Source organism: Ambystoma mexicanum, chromosome 11 (genome assembly GCF_040938575.1).
Source record: "Ambystoma mexicanum isolate Mex_15411 chromosome 11, UKY_AmexF1_1, whole genome shotgun sequence".
In the NCBI taxonomy this organism is placed as follows: domain Eukaryota; kingdom Metazoa; phylum Chordata; class Amphibia; order Caudata; family Ambystomatidae; genus Ambystoma; species Ambystoma mexicanum.
The window spans coordinates 1,281,987,765-1,282,009,360 of record NC_090934.1 but is presented as its reverse complement, the minus strand read 5'-3'; the positions used below and the strand labels follow the sequence as shown (position 1 = coordinate 1,282,009,360).

The 21,596-nt window shown below is 44.5% G+C and overlaps 1 protein-coding gene across 1 annotated transcript in view; it reads left to right on the top strand.

Moving 5' to 3' along the window:
- The window catches only part of LRRC49 (leucine rich repeat containing 49), a 1,414,487-nt gene that overhangs the window by 1,341,934 nt on the left and 50,957 nt on the right, over positions 1-21,596 (top strand). The window contains exon 15 of the mRNA XM_069624757.1: positions 11,299-11,408. Coding sequence (XP_069480858.1) covers positions 11,299-11,408 — 110 coding nt within the window. The remainder of the gene's footprint in view (positions 1-11,298; positions 11,409-21,596) is intronic.

The window sequence follows — 21,596 nt, the reverse complement described above, 5'->3', positions numbered from 1 at the left end:
CCAGGCTCTTTGCAATGCTCTTGCCTCTCACTTCGTTTCAAAAACCCAGGACATCCTGTCCACCTTCTCCACCCCACCTCTCCTCTCCCCTCTTCCTCTGTGCTTGCTGACCCTCCCTTAGCCATAGCCCCCGCCCACCATCCTTCTCGTCCTTTCCTCTTTTCTACCCTGACAAGGTCGCTAGACAAGTCTGATCAATGAAAGCCTCGTCAAAACAGGTCCATCCCTGTTCCTCCTAAAACCATCAAGGACCTCATTGACACCCTTGCTCCGGCCCTTGCTGATTTTTGCAACCACTCCTTTGCCTCAGGATCCTTCCCCTCCCCTCTCAAGCACTCCCTTGTGCATCCTCTACTCAAGAAACCCACAGCTGATCCTTCTTGTCCAGCTAACTATCGCCCAATTTCCATTGCTCCCTTTCTGGGCAAACTCCTGGAAAAGTTAGCCATCTCTCAGCTTAACCTTCATTCCAATTCTGTTGGCTGTCTCCACGACCACCAGTCTGGCTTCAGAGCTGCCAGAAGCACGGAAACTGCTCTCCTGAACATCCGTGAAGATCTGCTCTCCAACCTTGACTTCTGCCTTCGACACGGTCAACCATACCATCCTGCTCAACCGTCTCTGTGAAAACCTGGGTATCACTGATCAGGCTCTGGCCTGGCTGACCTCTTTCCTCTCTCACCGACCCTCCCAGGTCCAACTTGGGTCCTTCCTATCACTAATCTTCCACTCTACCTGTGGTGTTCGCCATTGGTCTAACCTCTCGCCCTGGCTATTCAACCAATACCTGGCAACTCTCACCCACTGCATTGCCATTTTCTGCTCAAATTTCCAGTGCTACGCTGACTACCCCCAACTCATTTTCGGGCTGCCCTTGGCCACCTCCTCTCCTTCTCTCATCTCTGATTGCCTAACTGCCATTCAAGATTGGTGTGCCGCCAATGATCTTTGTCTGCATGCCAGCCAGACTGAGATCCTCATCAGCACACCTTCACCATCCTTTCCCCTCACTCTCTGGCTGGCTTCGCTTGGCCCTTCTCCTACCCCCACCTGCGAGGCTAAGAACCTCTGGGTCATCTTTGACTCCACCCTTACCTTCTCCGCCCACATCTCTGAGGTCTCTAAAAAGTCAAACTTCCTACTGCACCTCGTCAGAGGTACTCTGCCTTTCCTCTCCTTCCCCCAGAAGCTCATGGTATCCCAAGCTCTGGTTCTCTCTAGGTTGGACGAGAATGGGCGAGAATGGGTAAAAGCCTCTTTCTAAATCTACCTGCCTCTACTCTCCGCCCTCTGCAACTAATCCAGAACAGGACTGCAAGACTTGTCCTTGGCCTTAAGCCCTGGGATCATATCTCTCCAGCTCTGAAATCTCTCCATTGGCTCCCAGTGGATGCAAGGATTAAATTCAAAACCCTCTGCATTGTCCACAAGGCTTTCTGGGGCCTGGCTCCAAAATACCTTCAGCTATCCCTCCGCAAATACCTCCCCTCTCGAGCTCTTCGCTCCTCTACCTCCGACTCCCTCAGGGTCAGTCGTTTTTCAAAGAAACAAGCTGGGGGTAGATCTCTTGTCTTCGGCTGGGTACTCCCTCTGGAACAGCCTCCCTGCCACTCTAAAACTTGAGGAGAACTATCTCCGGTTCCGGAAGCACCTCAAGACCTCTTTTCTTCTGCCTTCGCTCCCCCTCTCCCCTGCTGATCTGTTGTCTCTTGGCACCGTGCACCTGGCCACCCTCTGTCCTCCGGGCCCAGATACCTGCTCACCCTGCCACCCTCCCGCACTGCCTCCAGGCCACCTCTTGCACTGGGGTCTGTATCTGTACCCATACAGCCCCTCCTTTTTTCTTCCTGCACTTATCAGACCTACCCTGTCTGCTGCTTTAAACTTAGCACTTGCAAATTGCTGGCTGCACTACCACTGTTTGTTGCCTTTATTATTTATTTATTTATTATTATTTATCCGTTTCTCCTCTGCTTCGCACTTTCCACTTCTCACTCCTTCCATGCACTATTCCCCTCCCCCATGCACTTACGCATTTCTCATGTCACTGCGCCTAGTAAAATTGCTGTTTTGTTCTCCCCTGTTCCCCTCCCTAGCCTTGTCGCGCTCCGAAACACTTGTGTATGAGTGCGCTAGAAATAAAATATAAATATCAATATCCATGTGTTAATGAACCTTTTCAAAATCTCCTCTCCTACCGTGCACTAGCTTAGATTCCTAAGCATCTCCTTAGGGGATGTGCATGTCATACATGCCCTTTTCTGGAAGCCCACCCAGATTGCATATCATTTGCCTTTGTCTTTCAGGAGATGGGTCTTCCAGGGCCAAACACAATACCCCAAATAAGACTTCTTAGATAGTATCAAAAGTGGTAGCATAGTCACCATGTTTCTGCTGTTCATATCCTCCCTTTAGTCATTTTAGCATTTCACTTGCTTAAAAGTGCGCCTTTGTCACATTGCTTAGCCCTTTTGAGGTCATCAGAGAAGTTAATCCCATGATTACCGTTTGGCAGTTTTAAAACCTTCCAAACAAAGGAACTATTTGGGGCCCAAGGCTGATGTGGATCTATGCCCCTGGCCTTTGAGAATGGGCAAGAAGGAAGCAGAGGAGGCAGAATACACAGCATCAACTTGGGACCTCCTCGTACCTGGCCATCCTCGTTGCCAGTTTGTGGTGTCTTGAATCTGCTCTGCTGAAGTATACGCAACTGGGAACATGGCTGTCTGGTCTGGAAGTGCATTCCCTTTCCAGTCCCTCAGTGGCTGTATGTTGATTTTGAAATGTTTCATAGTGTTATGCTGCACTCGTAACTTACAGGTATGATGCTACTTTGCAGAGCGCTCCGATGTCCCTGCTCGAGTGTGGTGGCCAACCAAGTTTGCCATGTCGACCCACTCCAAGTTCTACTGCCTCTGCTTAGTACCACATGCAGCTGACCCACTGTTCATCATAACAAAAAACAAAACATTGTTAAAAGTCTTACAATGCCAGAAACCCAGTAAAGATGGCTTAGTATTTTTATCCAGCATAGTAGGCCACACAAAACATGTGATCAGCAAAGTAATGGAAAGATTCATGTTTTCATATTATATAAACTGTTTATAGAACTAATATCGAGACATACGATTGCACTGTTAGAATGTAATGACTTCTAATGACCTGCATGTTATTTTTTATTTAATGCCTCCTGTCTTTGGCGAGATTTAAATTATGTTTAATTCTTACTCAGCGCAAAAACGAATGATTGATCTCTCTCAAGCCTAGTGCAGATCCCTTTGAACAGAGCATATCCGAATAAGCAGCATTGCATTTCCTGGGTAGAATGGAACATCTATCACACTGGCTCCCTTAAATAGTACCGAAGTGAGTCATTTCATCTAGACTTTATATTGTACTACTCCCACCCTGTACAAATGTTATAGTAATTAGATCTTTCAAGATTATGGGTGAACACGCATAATTTAAAACAACATTCCGCTCATGTTTCCAGCTATGTTCTATATTTTCCAAGATCCTATTCAAAGATCAAGCTCGAACAGCTCCAGAATTAATTTATTTAAGGTTTGTTTCAAAACATGAGCAGTTCATGTGCATGTCTTAATAACCTGCATATACTAAATACCAAAATTGACATATGAAAATGAGTCTTTCTTATTCGCCAAAGACTTAGCAGATCAATGTGAGAGCTGTTGTCCAGCACCACACGCCAGCTGCAGAAAGACCATGACCCAAAAACCAGCAGCCAGCCCCCTAGTGTTCCGCAATCCGGCGCAGGGAGAGATAAAGCAACAGAGAGAGAGGAGCGTTGCAACAACATCTACACATGGCAGACAGAGAAGCCATGCAATGCTGCTGAGTATTAGCAGCGAGAAGGAACAGACACCGCAAGTACCCTAGACCACCAGGGACTTAATCGAGGGATCCATACCCTCTCAACCATGAAACCTGCTTTAGAGGCCTCAGGCGCAAAGCACCCCCACCCCCTAATACAAACAAGGACATTCAACTTCCTAGACTGCCATTTTGCAACAGGCACGCGCAGAGGTAATGGGCAGAGTTGATCCCACTTTTAGTAACCTTTGGTTCCCTCCACATGTGCTGTGTGGGGATGACTGGGCAAGGTTGTCCAGGGACAGAGGTACACTCCAGAGAGGGGGAGGGGGAATACAAGGAGACTGTAGGACGCAGGAAGTGTGGTTTATTCAGGTGAGGTCAGAGGAGGTGGAAGACCAAGAGACCAGGAGGAGGGAGGAAAGACCAGCAGAGTGTGTAGGTGATTTGTGGATAAGCAGCGGTGTTGTCTACTGAGTGAAAATGGTACTGCCTTGTGAGTCTGAATGAAAGTGTGGCAAGTGTGTTTAGGAGAAGGAGAGTGGGGGGAATGTGAAGTGATTGTGTGAGTGAAAAAGGGGTGTCTGAGTTAGAGGTGAGAGGAGTGGTAGTAGTATGAAGGAGGGAGTAGTAGAATGGAGAGGCCCTTTAGTTTGTTGGGAGGATCAGTAGAGTGGACGAGTGAGTTGTAGTTGCATAGAGGGAGCAGTAGTAATGTAAAGGTGCAGTAGTAGTGTGAGGGAATATTAGTAGTGTGGGGGGAGCAGGAGGGAGCAGTAGTTTGGAGGGAGGAGCAGTCGTTTGGAGGGAGGAGCAATGGTTTGGAGGGAGGGTCAGTAGTGTTGAGGAGAGAGTAGTAAGGAGACGCATTAAAGGGTTGAGGCGAGTCCTAGAAGCTTTGAGAAACCTCTGAGGGACCATAGAGGTACAGGGCAGAGGCAGGTGAGCTTGGAGAAGGAGTGTAGCAAACAGGTGAAGAGAGGAGAAATTGAGCCAGGGAAGAACCGACGGAATCAAGCAGGTTGTCTGCAAGGCTCAATCCCATAACCCTAGAACACTAGTAACTTGGTAGAGTAGGGAAAGATAGGAAGTCCCTGATGGAGTTTAGTGAGATAAGACCACAGGCATATAGGTTGCCATCACAGCTCATTTAGAAGATTAGCGTACTGAGGGTGAAACAATAGCTATCTACTAACTGTGGGCTAAGTACACCTGTATAAGGGAGGCAGGGCTTTCCAAGAGAGAGAAGCACGGCCATAGGGCCCATTGGACATTTAATAAAAACCCTTGAACTGTCGTTCAGTGTTGGAGTGTTCCATGAGCCATCTGTAACATTAACTACCTTCTCAGAATAAATAACAAGCTTTTCTACACACTCACACAATGGATAGTTTATTTCCACCCTACCCATGACAGAAATGTCTTCTTTTCCTTAGTATGACAAAAACATTTGGCCGCTTGAACAGTGACGCCATTTCACCAGAAATAAAGGGGGAGCGGAAGAGCCATTACGCACCCTTATGACATCACAGGAAGTGGCGTGACATGGTCCTTGACACATCTCATGGGGAATTGTATTTTTAAACAATCTTTATTAAAGGAACTTGTCTCAATAAGGTTATAAACAGAGATTAGTATCAGGATCACAACACTACTAAAACTGGCATGAATTGAAAGCATTGCGGCTTGTAATAGATCAGCAGGCAGAATGGCTATATCATGAGGGTTCCAAACATTGCACAGTGGTAGCAAGTTGCAAGGCTTTCTACCCGTAACTGCTCCCAAATGACGTCCATGCACTTGAAGTATGCAAAATGGTTAGTGTGAGAAGGAAGAGAAGGAGTGAGCTGTAGCAAGCCTGGTATGATAAAATAGGACTCGCTAGTATTTTTACTAAGAGATTAATGAATAAATATATTGTCACCGGCAACAGGACAACCACAAACCAGAAGATCAGCCGTTGTCTTAAAGACACATAGAATAATGACGGGTCTCAGGAGTCAGACTTAGAAGCTGGAAAGAGACCTATAAATCACTTGGACCTCTGGAACCAAGGTCTCTGAAAAGATCAAATGTTTGAACTGAAAACCCAAGTCTCAGGGACCCAGACACCTCGGACTGTGAAGGACTTTGTTTTCAGGATCAACAGAAGCCAACCAGCCAGACTATAAACTGTTGTTGAACTTTGCTCTCTCTCACAAGGAGCCCAGCATTACATAGACTGGCACAGGAACACTTGTTCTGTTATCCTTATCCCACACTTGTTTAAGGAGAATCATCCATTTGTATTGACCACTTTGTCCCAATCCAACTCCTGTTTGTTGTAGAATAAAGTAGCATTTAGTTTCAAACACTTTCTTAGTCCACAGGTCTCTGTTTATCTGTAGTCACTCTGTCACACTTAACACACATGCTTGACTGTGCTGCACAATGTTCCTCTGCCCCCTGCTTTCATTTTTCCTCCAACCCAATGGGACGTCTTTTGAACTACTAATAATACTAATACTACTTCTTGCAGACTATGGCCCTCATTACGACCCTGGCGGAGATCGTGGTGCAATATGCACCATGGAGCACGGCGGAAAGCTGCCAATACCGCCATGGGGGTTGGCGGATTTACCGCCCCATTCCGACCTTGGCGGGGCGGTAAATCCCCAATCCCCATTTTACCCTTCCCCATTCCCATTTTTGCCCCATAGGGTATAATGGGAGTGGGGAAGGCGTTAATTACGCCACCGTAAATTACGGTGGCGTAATTAACAACAAGGTCCCGTAGCGCCATGGATTTCTCCGCCCGGAAAAACCAGGCGGAAAACGGCTCCATGGCGCTACGGGAACTCGTAGTAGGGCGGAAGGGTCCGCCGCGAATACCGCTGGCGTAAACCCACTCCGCCAGGGTCGTAATGAGGGCCTATGTGTTACCTTTGATCTATTATCTTCTCAAATTTCTGCTGTCTCCTACATTTCCAAGTACTCAATATCCATCAAGGGTGACTTCAGGCCACAGTAAATTAATTTACTGATTTATGAATTTTTAATCCCAAGAACAGACTACAGCTCATCCTATCATTCTTGCGAAGATGATCAACTACATTGGGTAACTGTTTGCTTCATGCCATGTGCACCTGCCTGTAAGCGCTCCAATAATTGCGGTTATTTTTGCCCCATTCAATGGTTCACAAATTATCGACAAAGAATGCAGGGCTATCTGGATTTGAATTTAGGAAGTGCAGGCTGGCCCTGTGTCACAGGTGAGCGCTTTTATTGTTTTTATTTTTACTCTTTTTGATGTTAGACTGTAGAGATGGTAGAATCCATAGAGGAAGTCTTCTGTGCTTTACGCATATCATTCAAGTGCATTGTATTTGATGGAAAAACATGGAAAATAATATGAATTTTATGGCAATTGTTGTTATATAACATGAGTGTACTCCGCATAGGATGTCAATAGCTGGCATCTTCTCTGAATCTTGTCTGGAATTATATGATAATATCTAGCATGATGGAAAGGCATGAAATGCGTTTTGAGTACTTGATATAAATACCCATGTTATGTGCATATTTCTGTAAATCTGATGACATTTAACACAAAAAAAAATAATATGGAAAAAGGCAAAACTTTAAGCTTTTCTGTCAGTGTCCTTCTTGAAGTCGATAGTCAGGTTTTCGAATGCTCCACACCAGGTTTTTCTCTGCCTGTGCCAGACTCATCTCAGTTAGTTCATTTTAAAATGTAAATAAATGCCCTCCCCCGCCAACACCTTCGAACAGAAGAAAAAAGTCAAACTGCACATTTGAAGCATGATTGTGTCAACCAACAATTAAAATTGCCATTGATTGATTTGATTTCCGCACTATGTACATAAGTATTCTTATATTATCTTTCCACACCTTGACTACTATTTTACTCTGTTGTTTTGACTGCTTCCTCAATTGCCCTTCCCCTTTGTTATGGATACAGTAGGCCAGCTGCTTTTAAAACTTTGATGTTTCTCTCACATTTTCCCCTAACCTCTTTCTTTTCATTGACTGCCCATTGTTTTCTACCTAAACTATCCTTTTTAAGTGAATCCATGGTCCTGCCTCACCATATCCTTCTTCATTTATCTGCTTCATGTTACTCCTTTTGACCTTTATTATTTTAGACCCTTTTTGCTGTCACTTGCCTTCCCTGATCTCTGTTTATTTGATTCAGCGTGATCATTTTGCATTCTGGAAATGATTGTGTATTTATTCTTGTGTATTATGCCATTACGTCATAGCTACTTAGTTAAGAGGATTAGCAAACACACTTCATTCAGTGCATTAAAAAAGAAATCTTGCTAGTTGTGGTCGGGAAACATAACCATGGCTTTGTGGAACTTAAGAGAATGCTAATACGCATGGCCAATATAATTAAAGGAAATCACTCTTAAACATAAAGAACAAAGACAGACAGGAAGAGCATAAAATTAGAAGCCTTTTTAAAGAAGGTGGAGAGGGGTGCTTGCTGTACCTGCTTTGCACCGCAGAACGTATAGCGATTTAGCGGATCCTGTACTATGTCTTTTTGTACTTTGAACCATGCCGGGATATATATTGAAGATTCTAATTTCAACCAGGCTGCCGTCTATTGAGCTGCACTGCCATATAGTGCTGAAAGGATGTGCTTGCAACCATTTCCCAGAGACATCCTCAGCTCTTTATATACATGCATTGATGGATAGATATACATTATTGACTTGACAATAGCAACAAAAAGGAATGACCTTTTAAAGAAAGGTAAATTGAATATTAAGAACATTTTATGATGTCAGATGTGAGAAACCTGATGGCATTCTCACACCTATTCCCCTGGGATCCTCTGTTTAGGTGGCCAGGGAAGGGCTATCCTTTTTGGATCCCGACCCTGGGGGCAGACAAGCAAAGGAGGATCACCTGAGTGGAGGGTTTCTGGGGATTGGAAAGAGAATGCCAGAAGGCGAGACAAGGTAGTCCCTCTTTCCCAATTATCCATCATCCTACTCTCCTTCAGCCTTTACGGGCTATTATAAGTCCTATCCCGTCCTCCCTTCCCCATTTCCACCACATACTGAGACGAGGAAGAGACATCCGAGAGTAATGCAGATTACCTGTGGGACATGTGTCTATAGCACTGAGAGGAGGAAAATGACTAGAGCGGCACACTGCAGCACACCATCACCATGTCCCTCTAACGAGATCAGGCACTTGACAACAACTATACACACCACTCTAGTACTGAGAAGAGAAGACCTAAGAGTCAGGCATGTCCCAATAATGGGCCTGATTGGAGTCGGGCAAGGGAGGCCAAGGACTCACCCCTGAAACCGCTTGACAGGCTCAGGTGTATAGAAGGCCGAGCACACAGCAGAACAGAGAGCAGCAGCTAGGAGAGCAACAGGGAGGCTGCATGGCTGAGTCCAGCAGGGAGATCCCTTTTTGTGTGGAGCTTGGCTAAAGAAAGTAAAAGAGCCATGGGAGAAGAATGCCAGGAAGTTGCAGCAGAGAAGCCCAGAGTCATCTGGTGGAGAACAGGACGCCGAGACAGTGATCCGTTGTTTGGTGAGGGTAGGAGCGTGGCAAGGGAGCCGTGTTATCAAGGAGCCAGAATTTCAGACCCTGGAGGGTACCCAGAGTCATGTTGGTGGTGTGGCAAAGTGCTTGTTTTCCCTAGGCGGGATACAGACCCCAGGATTGTCAGAGGGGCAGGCAGTGAGACCCTGACCTCAAAGGTGAAGCGGACATTGTTAGCAGCATTGCGCTTACCAGTGCGTTTCTAGCAGCATGAAATACCCAGTGTGTGCGTGAGTCTGAAGCAGGAGAAAGACAGTTTTGAAGCATGCCGAGTAGCACTGGAAGGAAAGACAGTTTTGAAGTGTGCAATCGGCAAGGAAAACAAAAAAAGCAATAAGCAATAAAGAAAAGCAGTTGGAAATAAAGCGGAAGTGTGCAAGTGGCACTAGAGTGAAAGACGTGGAAAGTCAAGCATGCAAGATGCATTGGACTGAAGCAATGAAAAAAAACAGTCAAAGTAAAAGTGTGTAGGAAGCACAGGAGGAAAGCAAAGGAAACTGTATGTAAGTAAAGTGTGCAAGAAGCACAGGAGGAAAGCAAAGTACAGTGTGCAGGAGGCACAGCCAAAGCAATATCAAGCAGGTGAAGGAAAAGAAGGAAGAAAGTGAAACTAAGTATCAGAGTGGTCGCGTATTGGGGAAAGTAAAGCTAAGCATTCTCAAAAGTCTCCGATATACAGCAGTGTTGAAAGCCACTTATGTGAAGGTGGAAAAAGGGGGAGCTATACTGAAAAGTGAAGGGGGGAAGGGGGAAAAATCCCTAAAGTGTTTTGAAAGATTGTTTGAATCCAAGGGAGAGAGATGTACCTTGGAAAAGTACATCCTAAGAAGCTGATTTTTTGTGTTTTGTGAAACTGTGAAACCAGAAGAGCATAAGGTTGGGGAAGGGAACCCTGGAACTGTGAGCTTGAGGAAGCTTGGGGAAGGGAGCCCCAAGAGAATCAGCTTACCTTTGGTAAAATTGCAGAGCCAGAGGGGCTTAAGCTTGGGGAAGGTATCCTCCAAGAGAACCCATGAACATGTGTGAATAGATTTGGTTTGAAACAAAGGACAGTGCCTTGAAGAGTCTAGGGCACGTTTTGATTTGAATTACTTTTGTGAACTGATTTCTTTTAAAGTCGAGGAACTGTGCCTTGAAGAATCTAAGGGCACTGTTTGAGTTGAACTATTTTGAACTGGCAAAACTAAACCTGACGAGAAGGCCACCTGCCCCAGCCTTGTTTTAAACTTCTTTTTGGAACACTATTTTCTTTTAGAGAACCCCTACACAACATTTTGTGTCAAGAGTGAGGGCAAGCATAGGTTTGACACAGACACATTTTGTTTTGGGACTTACTGACATCAACCATCCTTAGAAACATCAGTTAAGGGAAAACCCAAGTAGCGATAGGGCAAGATAGGCATTACACCAACCTTCAGTATTTTCATCAACGGTCTGTGTCGGTGTCTCTCTTGATACCACGCCTGTCTCACACAGAACAGTTTCTTATGAGTGACACCTCATGTGAAGAGGTATGGAGGCTTTCCCTGCAAAGTTTCAAACATAACCCAAATTATCATGCAATCACTTTAAGGCGTTACCCAGCTCACGGTGAACAGGTTTTCCTACGTCTATGTCTTTTCTTCCATAGTTGGAATTTGCAAATTGGTTAACTTTTCTCATTTCTGTATGGGTTTAGAGTATTTTAAATGTTGCTTTAGTAATAATTGGCTCAAATATGTGGCATTTGTTAAGTCATGATATGAAAGAAGACAGGTCATGGAGGAAGCGCTATCAAATGAGTATACTTAACCTGCCACAAGCCTTGATATTTTGATATCTTTGCAGTTATGTTGCAGCTTTTAAGACATTTAAAATAATTGCTGTTTTGTCATATTCTCTGTTCCGTAGGTGACGCCAAATGATTTAGTAATGGCTGAAAGACTGTTTGGAATTTTAGCTCATGTTGCATCCTCCAGTTTACCCCACTATCGTCTGCTTTCCCTGCTTGGAGCTTCCAGGTATACAATGTACTTTATTTACCTATTGTATTTATTTATTCAGAGGTTGCTTGTCCATGTAACTTTTAGGACACTTCAGAATGTGGTGAACAGATTACTGGTGGGGGAGACTGAATTGAGTGTCAAGGAAGTGGGTGTTAATAAAGAATAATTAAAGCGTAACAAACAAAATCAAAGGAATTAGAAATTAGCTTTGACCACATGCTTTAAGACAACCCATCTGTTTATTGTTCCACCATGTTCATTAATTTCCATAGATATCTGGGATTGTGACGTTGCCAGTATTCAGATGATAGTGATTTGAGGTTTTAAGGGTGTTGAATACAAAAATAGAGGTGCGCTAACTAATTATGGAATATTCAACCTGTGAGCACATATATTTATTTAGTTGTCCTGTACAGCCCCAGAAGACTCACCTGATGACCACTTCAAAAAGGACTTCTTTGCCCATGCAAGAAACAACTGTAGATTTTCCAGTAACAGGTTCTGGGAAGGAAATGTGTTTTGTTGCGAGTTCATACATTTAGCAAAAACATTGAGTTTGTTGAGGGAGATCAGGTCCGAAGGTATGCTGGAAGGAATTTGGAATATATGTTTCAGGATATAGGTGTTATGAATGGTTTTAATAATTCCACAAACTCAGGGATATTTTTGTAATTTGGTTTCTAACGTTTTTGTTACTGTTGAAAGACTGTCAGTGGATTCCCCTAACGGATGTCCCCACCCCAATTGCCTGTGTTTCTTGGTAGTATGATATGATATGGCATTTATAACGCGCCTATACACAAGTGTTTCAAGGCGCAACAATGCAAGGGAGGGGAACAGAGGGAAGGCAGAGACAACGATCTTACTAGGCCAGGTGGCATTGAGATCCCGCAAGGGGAGGTGGGGAAGGGGAAAAGTGTGAGGGGCAAGGGGGAGGGGAAGTGCAGTACATCACTACATAGGATAAATAGTAAGTAAATAGAAACAATAAATAGGAACATTAAATAAAGTGCAGCCAGCTGGTGGCAGTTGCAATGGTAAGTGCAGGCATCAGGTGTCAAGTGCTGGTAGTGAAAGGGGCCCCTAGGGGACCCTGACGTCTATGGAAACAAGGCGAGTCACCACACACGATAGAGACGCCAGACACGAGGTTGTATTCCCAAAGCTAGGGTTTTATTGCAAAGCAAAAGTCTCAGTTGGCCAACTCGGTCTCACGCCCCACGACGTGTATCTCTAGACCTCGAGGGACGCAAGAGAGCGAATTACGTACATCAGTTACATATATACAAAATGCATATCAAACAATCAGCTATGACATGTTTAACACCCCCCTTTATTGGGTTTCTTTGAACTTGGTGTGATGATGGACATCTCCGACCACTATGACACCTTCAAACATCTATTCTAGTAACAATTTGCAATTTGTGAGTGCGAAGGCATCTTTCGGTTATTGAATAGAACACGGCGCTTCTGTTCTTGGAAGCGAACTACATACGGGGGGAGTTGCATTCTGGGCCTTGCTATCTATCAGGTGCTATTCGCGTTCTGGGAGCCGACATGCTCTAGCGGGCTCAGCAAAGGGGGGCCGTAAGAAAAGCATAATTCAAGACTTTAGCGGTATTATTCTAACACATTCTACCATATAACGAGTCTGGCTGGCAGCTGTGAAATGATTAAATGCCCTACAGCTCTGCTTCAAGGCTACATTCGGGAGGGAGCCGGGCATTCTTCCTGCCGCTGCCTACGTTTGTGTTTCAGCAAACTCCTGTTATCCTCACGGCCCTGCGGCCTTGTCCTTTTCACATACAGACAACAATGTTTCACAGTCGAGCAGTGTAAGCGGAAAATATACTGCGAAGCAATAGGTACAGAAAGCAATGAGCAATGGTTAGAAAACAAAATGGCGATTCTTGTTACATCAAAATGGCCGTTCATTGGCAAACTCGAAAACCTATATTTTGTCATATCGTGCATGAGACGGTTGGCCCACGGCCACCAAAATGTGTTTGCGGTTTCAAAGTAGAGGTATCCGTATTTCTAGACTGACAAACCCTCCTTTGGGCGTATGCCAAACGTCTCATCTGTTTATTGAAACCTCCTCTAGTGATGATGAATCTCGTTTGGGTCTGGGCTAGTTTGATCATGAGGTTGTTTTTTCTTTGTTATCATATGCATCAATCCTTCCGTACATCCCTCAGTTACCTCAGCGCAAACTATGGGTAAACAATGTATACAACAACAGCACGTAAGAATATTCCGAACACCACTACTAATATTGAGATCAACTTCCATCCCCAAGATCATAGTATTCCCCAAAACTAGGATCCTATTCCCCAGCTCCCTTCTCTAGTAGGGAGTTCAGAGCTTAGAACGTGCATTTTCTTTATTGCTTCAAAGATCGTGGGGGAATAGTCATCGACATAAACGCAACATGCTGATCCCACTATTTTGCAAATTCCCCCACGATCAACCAGGATCACATCGAGAGCCATTCTATTTTGCAGCGTCATTAACCTGATTCCTCTTTCTTCCAACGTCATGTTAAATAATATATCTGTTGTTGTGTTTATTGTATTCTTTCGGATTCTGGACAGTTGCCTTATATTATAGGAGTTCACTATCTGTCCTAAGAATGGAATGAATGATTTCGCTACATCAGTTGCTATTAAAACACCTTCGTCAGTCCTTTTGACTCTAGTTCTGGGTAATCTGGCCATGGCTGCTGTTTCTAAGAGGAATACTCCTGGGAACAGTAGCCCTAGGTAACATGTACCTCCCCAGTTTCTGGGCAACCAAGGGTATGCTTTCTCTCCACATATAAAATAAACTGGATCACCTACGTATACTGGTTCTATTTCCCATTTTAGTACCACTGTATTCATACAACCAGTATATGTTCCGACTGAAAAAGAGCCTTTATTTTTTAGACAAAAAGGGACAGTTCTTGGGCTATAATTCACCATGTAAGATGGGGAAAATTGCATCTTTGTCCCCTTCTGGTCTTACTCGAAACGTCATTACAGATGTTTTTTCTGGTGGGGACAATCTATCTCGTCTATTTTGTCGTGTTATCTTTCGTGTACTTTTCCTCGTGGGCTCTGGGGCTATTACTTGTGCTTTATGGAAAATGGAACAACCCACAGGCTTCATTATTATCTCCTCAAACTCATTCATGTTGGTTCTGTCTAATTGACCCGTATTAGTCTCATTCCATTTCCCATAGAACTTTTCACCTAATGATGCACTACATTCAGAACTTAATGGTAATGGCTGTGCATACCACCCTATTCCTTTCCCGGCATGCTGTGGTAAATGGGCACATACCCAGCAGTTTGTTTTCTTCAGGATTGCATGTGTCATGTTCATTATCAGCAGTAAGGTGTTATTTCCAAAACCTTCCCTGTGTTTTTCTTCCATTGGGGGTAGGGTATAAGTGATCACCTGAACCAGGCTTTCAGTAGTGGATATATTACTTATTGGTAAAAACATTTCTAATGGGTGTATTGTTTCTACCCACCATAATATTAGAGCTGTCGATATTGGTGCTACCACGCTCATAAAGCACATTATTATCGTTAGTACCAGCATACAATTTGTTTTACCATGCGTTTTTCTTAAGCTTATAGTCTTTATAACTGACTCATTCTCAGCGGTGGTGGTGCAGGAGGAGGCTGGAACCGGTCCCGGCATGTTTCTCGTCGTCGTCCTTCTTTTTTATCACAGTTCGTTGTGGATATCTCTCTTCGTCGCGCTTGCTCTGATGTTAATAAGTTCAATGGAATTGTCACAGTTCAGTTTTGCCTGTCCTTTTTAGCCTGGATTCGATTATTCGTTTTTAAGCGAGATCACTTGTCCCCTCTTTTACTGCTCAGAGGACCTTTGATCAGTTATCTTATCGCCTTAGTATCATGTGCACCCAGCTTGTCCCTCTGGTTCAAGACACATGTACTGTTAATCTGTTATCTCACTTGCCATAGTACAATGTGCCCCCAGTTTGTCCGTTCTGGTTCAGGACACGTGTACTTTTTATGATCGCAACGAGGAGCCGCGAGTCTTGAATTGTCCGACTTGCACAATTCTCACGCTTCTCTCCTCTACACCTCTGGTTCCTTCTCCGTCCATGAGCTGAACCAGAGGTTGACATATACACCAAAAAGAACTGTGGATCACTTTGTCTCCCGAGGCTGCAGGTTGTATCGCCTTGCTCCTGGTATCGTATGATCCGTGAACAGTGCCGGCGCACTTTCAGATTCAGGCTTGAAGTCAGCCTGTGGCGCTACTGCAGGTGCTGGTGTGCGCCGCGCCAATGATGCAGATCCGTTCTTTGGCGTGCTGGCAAGTGCTGGTGGGCGCCAAAGGGGTACACGATTTGGTTTTGCTGGTATCTGCAAGGCAGATTTCGCGTCGGTCAGCAGTGATGTCGATTTTGCTGGGCAACGTTGGGGCACTCTTTGCCCTTCCCCCTCTTTGGCAATCGTCTCAGGCTTTGTTTCGAGTTTCACTTCTCGTTTTGGCAGATTAGGTGGCAGCTTACTGGCAACAGTTTCTTTCGTTTCTGGGACCGCTGTCTCTTTCCGGTCATCAGTGTCAGGCAAGTCTTTCAGTACAGTTGGAATCTTCTTGGCATGGGTGGCATGGATCCACGACTTCCTTCCATCCACCCGTATTGCCGTCTGCGTCGCCAAAAGTGCTTGATGGGGCCCGCGCCACCTGGGTGCTAACGATGACTTTCTTTCAAAGTTCTTTAGCAGTACACAGTCTCCTGGCTCCAGCGCGTGCCTCGGACCGGTGTATCTCACTGGTAATGCCTCCTGCACCTGCTGATGAATCAAATGCAATTTCTGCATTAAAAGGCCACAATAAGTATTCAGCACAGGATGTTCTATCTCACTAAGTAAGTCGTTTTGGCTGAGGTGCGCACCAAACATTGGTAATGCATCCACCCAACTCAACTTGCTTCCCTCACAAATCTTGCTAATCTTTGATTTAAGAATCCCGTTGTGCCTCTCCACAAGACCGGCAGAACTCAGATGCCTTGAACTATGGAATCTCATCAATCTGGAGACCAGCACATATCTGTAATACCACTGCACCCACAAAATGCGGTTCATTATGAGACCATAGGACTCGGGGCAAGCCAAATCTGGAAAAGTACTCCTTCAACATTACTTTTGCCATACTCATTGCTGTGCAATCTTTCAAAGGATATGCCTCCACTCACTTACTGAATGCACAGACCACCACCAAGACGTATTTCAAGTTTTGGCACCTCCCCATCTCTATGAAATCAAAATGAATTACCTCAAATGGCATGGAGGGCGGGCCAAAACTGCCTGTTGGAGTCACTGTTCCCTTTCCTACATTGTGTTGCAAACACGTAATGCAGTTCTGCACCAACCTTTCTGCATTCTTTTTTATGTTTACATTCTGCCAAACTGTAGAAAGGTGCTGTATTATTTTATTGGCACAGATGTCCGTAGGGCTGTGGGCCATTGCGACCATTGCAGTCACATACGAATTTGGCAACATCCAGTTTCTAGTTCCCTTGTCCACCCAACGACCCTCCAGATCCAACTCAGCAGATCCCTCTGCCCATCCCTGTATTTCATCGGCCGTAGCCTCGGCCTGCATTTCTTTGACAGTCGCAACTCCATCTTCTATCATACAAGGTACTTCCTCTGTCTGAACCGTCATCATCTTGGTATTCAAATCAATGGCAGTTTGTTTTGCAATTCTGTCTGCAAACGCGTTTCCCTCTCCTACTTTGCATGTTACTTTTTTTATGTGCCTCGCATTTCACCATTGCTAGGCGCTTTGGAAACGTGAGTGCAGACAGCAATCGTACAATCAAAGGGCCGTGTTGAATTCTGGCACCATGTGATGTCAGAAACCCTCTCTCAGCCCAGAGTCGACCAAAGTTATGAACCACTCCAAAAGCATACTGACTATCAGTATATATATTCACATTCAAATTTTTCGCAGTCTCTGGTCAATGCTATTATTTCCGCGGCTTGTGCTGAATTATAGGGGATTCTTTTATTTTCTACAACACACTCTAGGGTAGTGATAGCGTACGCGGCAGTTGTCGTGCCACCTGGTAATTTAAAACATGAGCCGTCACAAAATAACTCTCCATCCGGCTCTTTCTGTGGAATATCACTTAAATCAACTCTTCCCTTGGTTTCTTCCTCAGTGACCATTAAGCAATCGTGGGGGGGTGATTCATTCTTCCCAATTTCTTTTATGGTTAGTGGCATTAATTCTGCAGGATTCAAAGCGCTACACCTCAAAATTTGGATATGGGGCGCGAGCAAGATAATCTCATATCTTGTCAATCTAGCAGAGGTGAGGTGTTGCGTCGGTGTCCTATTTAATAGAACGTCTATGGCATGTGGCACCATCAGAATTAAAGTGTTCCCCAATACCATCCCTTCCGTTTGTTTCACTGACATAGCAGCTGCCGCGACAGATCGCAAACATCGTGGTAGTGCGCGCGCTACAGGGTCCAGCAGAGAAGAAAAATAGCTGCACAGCCTATTTCTTCCACCTTGTTCCTGTGTCAAAACCGCCAATGCACATCCTTGACTTTCACACACAAATAGTCTAAAAATGTTCTCATAGTTCGGCGTATCCTAAACTGGAGCCGAGCATAATGCAGTTTTCAATCCATCAAATGCTTTCTGACATTCCTCATCCCACTGCAAAGGCATAACCGCATCCTTTCTAGTTAAATTCACTAATGGTTTCACAATTAATGCAAAATTACCAATCCATTGTCGGCAATATGAAGCCATGCCTATTATGGCTCTGACTCCTTTTTGTGTCTTTGGAATAGGCATACAAGAAATACTTTCTATGCGTTCTGGCGTTAGTCTTCTCCCTCCTTTCGAAAGTAGGTAGCCCAAATAAGCCACCTCCTTTCGATTATACTGAAATTTCTTCAAACTAGCTTTATGGCCATGTGCCGCTAGGTGTGACAGTAGTAATACAGTGCTTTCTTTACAAATCTCCTCTGTGTCTGCAGCTAGCAATAGATCGTCTATGTATTGCAAGAGTACACAACCCACGGGTAATTCCAGCATGTCTAGCTGCTCTTTTAATGCTCTACTGTAAATACTTGGACTTTCCGTGTACCCTTGCGGAATCCGCGTAAATGTAAATGATCGTCCTCCTAATGTGAACGCGAACAAATATCTACTGTTCTTGTCCACTGGAATACTAAAGAATGCGTTTTTCAAATCTTCTACACTAAAATATTCTTCTGAAACAGCTATCATTGTCAATATTGTAGTGACGTCTGGCACTAGAGGAAATTGCGGATCTACTACCTTATTCAATGCGCGTAGATCAATTATGAAACGGTATGGTACCTCATTACCTCCTTGTTTATAAACCGGAAGAATTGGGCTGTTGCATGTACTGCCTGTGATTTCCTCGATTACCCCTAATTTCACCAAATCTGTAACAATACTCTTCAATCCTTTCTCACCTTCAACCAAAATCTTGTATTGGGGTATTTGCGGTAGGGTAACACCTTCTTTCAAAATAATCTTTACTGGCTCTATCTTTAAACATCCCACATCGTTGTCATGCATTGCCCATATACAGGTTGGTACTTTACTTACTTCTCCTGGTAACGCTTCAGACATGAATTCTGACACAGGGGCATCGTGTGGCCATATCGTTAGAAACACTCTGTCTGCCGTGCAATGTATAACAGAACCTAGTTTTTTCAACAAATTTAATCCCAACAAATTTTCTCCACAATTTTCTGTTAGAAGGAAAGGACAATGTTCAGTAAATGGTCCTATGGTAACTGGGACTGGTTTGGACACTGGGTTTATGACTGGTGTACCTGTGAACCCTACGGAAATATTCTTTTGCCCTGACAGTGGTATATCCGGAACCAAGTGATGGTCTATTGAACACTTCTGTGCTCCTGTATCTACAATAAAGTGGTGCTCCTCATTCCTGACTCTCATTTCTACGTAGGGTCCTCTCTGATTCACGGGAATAGACACTGGTTCCGACCCCTGTCCTGGGCTGTCCTATTGGGGAAATAACACATCGTCCGATGTGTAATCATTACCATTACTGTAATACGTGTTTGGCTGTGTATCGAAAACATTTCCACTCTTCCCTCTATTTCCCCCACTCTGATTTCCATATTGTTGATTTTGCTGTCCCTGACTCTGGTTTGGGGCATTTTGGTTTTGGCCTTGGTTTTGATTACCTCCGTTATTATGATGCTGCTGCATACTACTCCTATTTGGTCCATTTGCTCCTGGCTGTCCTCTAGGCCGTCTCCTCTGACCAGACCCATTTCTATTCTGTAGATGTGAGCATTGCGCTCGCCAATGTCCTTCCTCTTTACAATATGCACACTGATTCGGTCCCACTGTTCCCCCATGCATATTCGAATTACTCCTTCCTAGTGCGTTCCCTCGCCCTCTATTATGTCCCACTACTTGCTGCATTAATACTCGTGTCTTTAGATTTACCCTATCCCTCTCTTCTTTTTCTTTTCCTGCAGTCACTCTGCGCTCATAATATTGGGCCATATGTAATACTTCGCCCAACGTTTTTGCTTGCCATGCACTCTCTGATGTCATTATTAGATTCTGAATTGGAAGTTTTAACCCCCTCACATATTTGTCAACAAATAACCTCTTTCCTGCTTCCGAACGCACATCCTGCCCACTGAAGTCTGTGAATACTTCTTCAAATCTATTAAAATATTCTGTAGCCAACTCATCTTTGCCTTGTACACATGCAGTCAATTTGTTCCATTGGATTCTTTTCTCTGGGACAATTGTTTTTAACTTCTGTACTATACGTGCTGGTAACGCCGCCAGGTTCGCTCCTGGTGTCCCTCCAACTGCTTTATTTCTATCTTCTTTTATCAAGTCCGCCCATGTGGCACCAAAGGCTGTTGGGTCATCTACCTTCCTTATTTGTTTCCATATATCTGCTGGCAGGATCACCGGGAATATTAGGTCTATATCACCCATGGTAAGCACAGATGATTGTAGGCAGGACTCTACTTCCTTGTAAAACCCTGCAGGATTCTTTCTTATATCAGGAATCGTCTGTTTTATGTTGTTCACCTCCTGTCTGGAAAACGGGACATGCACATATTGGGCGGTGTAATGGGCTGGTGTTACCTGCGCCGCTACATTGCCCACTGCGGGAACCTCCACTTTGGGCACAAAGGTAGGTGGGACCTCTCTCATAGGAAATGCCCCACTTACCGTCCCCCCTCCTTCTCTTAGATGTAACAATATTCCCAGATCCAACGATAGGGCTGTTTCTCCTGTTCCTCGCTCTAGTGCTCTTCTATATACTGCCATTATTGCGGGTGGGCTGGCCTTATCGTTTTTTATATCTTTGTCTAATAGATGTTCAACCATCGACTGTAGCGCTTTTCTTTTCATGGGCATGGAATATTCATCAAATATCTCATGTATCTCCATTGTGGGAATACTAGGATCTGACATCCATCTAAACGCTTCTCGCATACATACTTTTAACTTGTCGCCCCTTTGTACTGACGACATCGAATGTCGTCGTCGTATAAATGGCTTTACAGTTTCCTTCCTATTTCTCCAGATATCTCTACTCCTGTACCCAGGTGCAGTAAACATTTCGGCATAATCATTATCTAATTCATCTTTAAGCTCAAAAAGTCTATACACATGTTCTCTCACTTCTTCATCCCTTTCCCTACAGAGTGCTAATGCATTCAAATAAAACAATCTCTGCGGTGGTAATTTCCCAATTAGCTGTTTCCATTTCTCCACCAAATATTCACCCATGCATTCCAACACTACCTGTCTTTCGTTGCTTCTACAGAAGTCATATATCGAAGCAAATGTTGCCGTCCCATCATTCCTGTCTGTCTATATAGATCTTTGCCTGTTGCTGCAATTCTACCTTCCTTTCTTTGCTGATTGCGCTGCGGGTTACCCTTGTGCACCCCCGTTGGTCAGTCCCGCCTCTTGCCCCCGCAGTTTCAACTTCAACCCTGGGAGGAAAGGACGGTACCGAGTCTGTGCCTTGATTTATTAGTTGAGTCATTCCCCGATTCAAAGCATCCTGATATTGGTTGAGAGTTGACTTTGCAAAATCAAACGCCCTAGGTAAGGTTGTTAGCCAGGTGGAAGGTTGAAACATGCCTGGGGAATTGTCCACCCGAGCGGGGTT